This window comes from Blastomyces dermatitidis, assembly GCF_000003525.1.
Source record: "Blastomyces dermatitidis ER-3 genomic scaffold supercont1.4, whole genome shotgun sequence".
Taxonomy (NCBI): domain Eukaryota; kingdom Fungi; phylum Ascomycota; class Eurotiomycetes; order Onygenales; family Ajellomycetaceae; genus Blastomyces; species Blastomyces dermatitidis.
In genome coordinates this window covers 4,557,409-4,564,523 of record NW_025544777.1, presented here as the reverse complement: position 1 = coordinate 4,564,523, position 7,115 = coordinate 4,557,409, and the positions used below count along the sequence as shown (strand labels likewise).

The 7,115-nt window shown below is 33.9% G+C and overlaps 1 protein-coding gene across 1 annotated transcript; it reads right to left on the bottom strand.

The window, feature by feature from the left end:
- Positions 1-740: 740 nt before the first annotated feature.
- On the bottom strand, positions 741-920 carry BDCG_16934 (uncharacterized protein; the record flags this gene model as incomplete). Its single annotated transcript, XM_045426115.1, has 1 exon — positions 741-920. The coding sequence occupies one exon, from the start codon at positions 918-920 to the stop codon at positions 741-743; it is 180 nt and encodes a 59-aa protein (XP_045280885.1).
- Between the last annotated feature and the right edge of the window lie 6,195 nt (positions 921-7,115).

Sequence of the window (7,115 nt, the reverse complement as noted above, 5' to 3'; positions counted from 1 at the left end):
ATGAGCAGATACTCTTCTCTCATTTCATAAGTGAGAATAGCTGAAGTGATACCTCAGCAGTGTCTCATTGTCAAGAAAGAGTAATCTGCTGATCTTGTATAGAAGTAAGGTTCTTATATTCATCAATCAGATCTTTCTATGATACATTCATATGATGTTATAGAGTGATTGAAAACTGGTTCAGATGAGATGAAATCATTCATATAAAAGCAATGAACTGTGTGAAACTGCAATGAGGCCTTGATACAGCTGAGAGTGTGATAATACTCTTCTCTTTAAGAGTATAGTCTCTATATTCTTAAGATTACTGAATTAGAAATTATCTTTGTTGTATAGCAACAGTTATTAATCAATTGACAGTATATGTACTGTGTATGATACAAAGAAATAGATGAGTTTTTCTGCTGACTGCATAGATCTTTCTTTTCTCATCTTCATTTAAATTAAACATGTGATAAGTGAGTTTCTTATATATTGATTTAAAATGTGGAAAATGTAGTTAATAAGTGACTTACAGATCTCTCAATATATTTCATTCTATATATGAAATTCCCTGCAAAAGTGATGTATTTTAGAGACAAAGCTAACAGTAGTGACAGGATTTTTCTGAAAAGATTTCCCTCTCTTTATGACACATTTTTCTCTCCCCCCCCATCTGCAATAGTGAGTGCATGAGAGCATCATTCTTGAGAGACAATAAGAGGCTTATTCTGACATTTTCTAGTGAATAATAAACATCTTCATGGTGCAGCTGCGGCCTCTGTGACTGTCAAGAAAGCCAGGTTGAAGACAGTGGCATCAATGAGCCGCGGGAGCATCACTCTCATTGTCACATCTTCTCCTGCTTCTCTTGCAGCCACAGCGGTTCTGCCGGTCAGTGTGTCTGCATTCAGTTCATTCCCTGCTCCCCCCACCGCCATTGCGACGCCACCCCCCCCCCCAGTCAATACAGTGGCATATGACCCTGTGTGATCATTCAGAGAGAAACCTGGGAAGAGCTTGGTTCCAGAAACAGTGACTCTGAGAAGCTCAATTCATAGTTCCCCTCTCACAGCACACCTGAGCCCTGCTCAGAATGCTACTGAGTTGAGTCTGCAGAGTCCCACAGTTCCTTTGTCTTCTCTCTGTGAAGAGGCTCTGATGTGATCTCTGGTCAGTATTGCTACTTGTCTGTGCTGTATCAAGCAGCTGAAGAAGAAGGGGATTTTATACACCTGTCTCTTCTCTCACTTCTGTTATTTCTGTTGTATCTGTAACAATGACTTCTGTCTCTCTGTAAGTATTATCTCACAGAAAGATGTTGTATCAGTTCTGATAAGAAGTCTAGATACTCAAGCAGTACAGAGCAAGAGTCTCAGAGCTTCAAGTATTGATGAATTTCATCAAGGCTGAAGAGATCCCTCTTGCTTATCTGTAAAAGAAGGCAAAAGCATGAATCTTTAAGATGAAAAAACATCTCAGAATAACTGATCTTAAGAAGGAATCAGTCAGCACTGCTGTTAAAAGTGTTACAGAGATCAATCACTGATTGAAGAGAATCTCACTTCAACTGAAGCAGATGACTGAGATGTTTTGTAAGTTGATAAGTTAATATTTTATACATTTCTTATACTCTTCTGCAGTGCTGCAGCACTAACTTCTCAGCAGATAAAGATATCAGTGCTAAAGACTTTAACAGTGAAGAATAAGTTTGATGAGAGTGTGATTGTTAATAAGTAGATTCTGAGATTCTCTCTTTTTACTTTTTCAGTGAGCTGTGATCTCATTAGATTAGCAGCAGTCTGTGAGTTAATTAATATTAATCTTTTTATTAATTTCAAATATTTCTTTCTTTTCCTTATTAACTGCTTCAGGAATTTTACACTTGTGTAGTCTTATTAAACTTCTAAAAAATCCTTTAAGAGAAAATAGAAGAAGAGTGCTATAGAGTCTACAAGATACTGACTCATCACTGTAAGATTATCTCTAAAAAACCCTTTGAAAAAAATGAGAAGTCTTAAGTGATATTTCTTACTCAATATCTCTGATATGTAATGAGATAGTCTTTACTAGCTATCTCATAGATTGCAATCTCTTTCTCAGCATTTTTCAAATGCTTAAGCAGTTTCTATAAATTCTCTGACAATGAATAATCTTCTTATTTAATAAGATATTGAAGCTTGCTGTAATATGTTCACTTATTCAATATTTTCTTCATAAGATATTCAGTATCACTCTCAATCTCAATATTATCTGACTGAGATGACTCTGTTCCAGAACATTGCTTATAGAGCTTCAAATAGAAAATGTGAAAAACAGAATAAATTGATTTCAATTCTGTGAGTAATTTCAACTCATATGTCTGCTTACTCATCACTCTTGTTACTGAGAAAGGTTCTAGTCATCACTCACTGAGCTTCTTACACAGTCTTGTTATCTTGATATTCTTTGCTGAAAGTAGCACTTAATCCTCTATTGAGAACTTCATTAAAAGATGTTTTCAATTATAGTATTTCATCTATTACTTCTGAATGCAGTGAATACTTTTCACTGTCTTCTTATAAATTTTATTCAAAAGTTTCAATCTCACTTTTACTTCTGATACTGAGAGATACTTCATTCTCTGTATCTGTCTGATATTCTAACTATTTATCTCTCTCTTTGAAACATTATCTGCAACATCACTGAATAATAAAGAATTATATTTATAACAAGTATAGAAAGAAGATATCTTTAAGATTGTATTCTTTGCATTATTATATATGAATTCAGTGATTAGAAGATGTTTAAGTCAATCATTCTGATAATATAAATAGAATACTTGAAGATGCTATTCTAGTGTCTGATTCTGATGTTCAGTCTGGCCATTAATCTGTGAATGAAATGCAGTACTGAGAAGACATCTTATTATAAGATGATAGTAAAAAGCTGATCAGTATTTGCTGATAAAGAGGAATTCTTAATCTGTTATCAATAATTTCAGAGCACTGTGATTATAAATGATAGTATCTAAAAACAGGTCAGTTAATTCAGAGGCTTTAATCTTTTTATAGATAGAGATATATCTGATCATCTTTATAAAGTGATCAACAATGATCAAAATCAAGTCATATTCTTTGACTCTTGTTGACTTTGACAGGTTAACTATGAAATTCATTGATAGATTCTGTCATAAGCTCTTTGAAATAGACAGTGATATCAACTCACTGTATTACTTATACTGCAGAATCTTTATTCTTTGATAGATATTGTAAGTCTTAATATACTCTTTAACATCTGTTCAGAGCTTATCTCAAGTGTATTTATATTTTAGAAGCTTCTCAGTCTTCTCTAATCTGAAGTGCTCTGTATGAAAATTATTATGATGAATTCTCAATAACTTCTGACACACTGCTCTGCTACAAGAGATGAAGACTGAATCATTCAGCAGTAGAAGTTCATATTCTTCTAGTTATCAGTGACTTGATTTCTTAGCAGTATCATCTCACTCAGAGTCTGTCTCTTTCAAGTTCAAACTGAATTCTTTCTTCTTCAACTTCTGAATTTGAGCTGCAGTAGAGATATCTCTCTTCTATAACTCATCAATGAATTCTAAAAGTAGTCAGATTGAAAGATTGTAGACTGTTTCATTCTTTGCTAATTCAATGATTGCAAGATGTGATATGAGAAGCTTATAATCTTCAGTATTAGTCTCTCACAGAGACCTGAGTTCTCTTTCATCTTCTATACTGAGTTGCACAGCTGCCTCTTCAGCGCTGTTCTCAAGCTTTAGAGAATCTCAATCCTCTGCAGTCAGCTTCTTCTGCAGTGATAGCAGAGATTCTTTTGTAGAATTCTTTTCCACATTAATGATATTATAATCAGGTCATTTAGACAGTGTATCAGCAGGATTAAGCTGATCTGAACAGTATCAGATATAGAAATCATACTTTAAAAGCAGCTCTGTTCACCTGGCTTAACATTCTGTCAAGCTCTTTGTTGTTAAGAAGTAACACAGATTTGCATGATCAGTGAGAACTTGCACTGAGTACTTACTACTCTGAAGATAATATTATCAGATCTTAACAAATTCAATAATTACTAACATCTTCTGATCATAAGTATCATACCTTCTCTGTGTGAGTAATAACTTCTTGAAGAAGAAGGTCACTGATCTTCATTCACAGTGTCTTGTAGACTCTGTGAAAAAGTCTTCTCTCACAGACAATTCATTGTCTGTTTTCTCAGAAATGATTATTCTCTGATTCTTTCAACATTGAAAGACCTTCAGTGTCAACTGTGAAAAGATTTCATAGATTTCATTCTCAGATGCATCAGTCTCACACTGACTGAATAAGTCAGAATTAAAGTGATTCAGCATTGTGACATCTGTGAAAGCTTGTTTCAATTCTGCAAATACCTGCATGATACCTTGAATGAGAATAAATGATTCTGTTTTCCTGTCTTTCATACTTCTCTTCAACAAATCTGTAAGAAAGGCAGTAATCTGTGAATATGTATAGATGAATTGTCTGTAGAAATTCACAAATTCTAGAAACACCTGCATCTCACAGTACATCTGCGGTGCTGGCCAGTTCTCAATGATGAAGACTCAGCTTCTGTTCATTGAAATGTCATTTATCTTAATAATATAACCTAAGAAATCAATCTCCTGCATGTAGAATAAGCATTTTTCAGTGTTTGTATAGAGTTGATACTGTCTCAAGCAACTCAACACTTCTTGAACATGAGTATCATGTTCTTTCTCTGATTTTGAGAAGATTAAAATGTTGTTCAGATATACTATGCAGAAGACATTGACAAGGCCCTGCAGCACCTCATTTATATAGATCTGAAAGATGGCTGAAGTGTTACAAAGATCAAAAGATAAAACAAGATATTTAAAATTGCTGTACTTGGTATAAAAAGCTGTTTTTCAAATATCATCTTTATTAACTCTGATTCTATGATAGACATTCTGTATATCAATCTTTGAGAACACCTTTGCTTCAGATAATCAATCAATCATCTCATTAATCAACAGTAATGAATAGTGATTCTTAACTGTCATCTTGTTGAGGCCTCTGTAGTCTACACATAGACATAGTCTATCATTCTTCTTGAATACAAAGAGTATAGATGTCTCTGCTGAACTCTTTGATAAATATATTCAGTTCTTTGATTATGCTTCTTCAAGATATTTGCACAGAACATTCAACTTCTTTACAGATAAGTTGTAAAGAGGCCTGTATGACACTGTTGCACTGTCTTCAAAATGAATCTTGTGTTATATCTTGATATCAGGAAACTTCACTGCTTCTCTTTCTGAAAAGACATTCTTAAAATCTGTAAAGAGACATCATGTATATTCATCTTCAATAACAGATACTGCTGCTAATCTTGCAGTAAGAGTAATAACTTCTTCATCTATTCTCAAGTCTCAATCATCTGCTATGCAGTATATTAACTCAATTCTTTTCTCAAGATTCTTCTGATGAAACTCTTCAGATTCCTCTATCACTGTCTCTTCATCAGTGAGGTGATACTGTCACACCTGAGTGACTCAGTCAATGAGAGGATTGTTTTCTCTCAATCATGAGAGATCTAGAATAACATTCTCATCTATGATATTGACTGTGTGAAGAAGCAGACTGCTCTTCTTAAAGGTTTCTTCAGAGTCTGTGATCACACACTTCACTTGAATTATGTTAAAACAGTGACATTTCATTTCATCAGTAAATTTCACATGATCTGACAGATCTATCTTCTTTCAACTCTTCATTAAAGAAAAGAAATAGAATATGAAGTTAGTATTCATCTCAGAGTTGAGTAGATATCTCACTGATATCTCTTCATTCAGAGTATGTATTATGATTGTAACATGAACTCAAAGATGTGAGGATTGTTAATTCTTATCTTTATCTTCTTTATCTTCTGTGAATACATTTATCAGAAGAGAAGTTGACTTTGAGAAGATGTCTTCTTAATTTCTTCTCTTCTTCAGCTTCTTGCAATCACTGACATAGTGATCACTAGCTCTGCAGTTGAAATAGAGATCTTTGTCAAATCTTTTTTAGTATTTCTTCACAGTGAGTGAAGAATCAGAATACTTGAAATTCTTCTTTACTTTCTCTGCACTGAAGCTGTCATGATGCTGTTTAAATTCTGTTGTTAATTGCTTAGAAGAGATCTTATTGATCTTTTTCTCAGAGAATTGATTATTCAAATAGATTCAGAAAGCCAGGTTGACAAGCTCAGTGTGATTGATTAATGAACTCTGATATTATGATATTATTGTTCACACCTTGTAAGTCAGCTTTGCAAGATAAAGCTGTGTTTTTAATTGATTCAAATCATCAGTCAGTTTCTCTCAATATTCTTCAAATCTTGCATTGAAATTGAAAGGATTTTTATCATCTCATTAATATAATGAGTTGAACTGCTGCATCACTGTGAAGCTGTGATTACAGTGATCTTCAATTTGATTCAGTAGAAAGTTCTTGAATTCTTCTCAAGTCATGACAGTATTGATATGCTCAAGCTCTCTCTTCTTGATAGTCTAAGTAGTTACAGAGATGCCTTCAAGAAGGTTGACAGTGTATATTACTCATATCTTGTGAGTATTATACTGGCTCAGATTAAGGCAGAATTTCTGTTCAAGAGTACAGATAAAGCTGTGAAATTCAGATAAGATGTTTTTCTTATATCTCAGAGAATCTCTGATCTTAATCTCTCTATCTTCATGATAGATGTAGGTGTGTAGAGGCTGCGGCAGTGACAGGGCAGTTGAAGAGCTCATGTCAAAATGTGCAGTAGGTTCAGAAATCTCAGATTTCTGCTGAGATAAAGATGTACACACTCTAGGAAATGATATAGTGTTTCTCTCAGAGAGTGAGGTCAGATTAGTCTCAGCATGAGTGTATGAGATTATATCAGTCTGTTAGAGCTTGACTGATTCAAACATGTAATCAGGTGCAGTGATTTGAATTGTAACATGATGAAACTGAAGTGATGACTAGTCAGCAGCAATATATAGAGATAGTTGTTTGAGAAGCTGTATAAGTGAGCTTGACTATCTTGCTTAAATAGCAAGCTTGTAGGCTACAGGGTTATTGTGAGAATATCACAGATATGATACTTAGTATGTTAAGAAGATT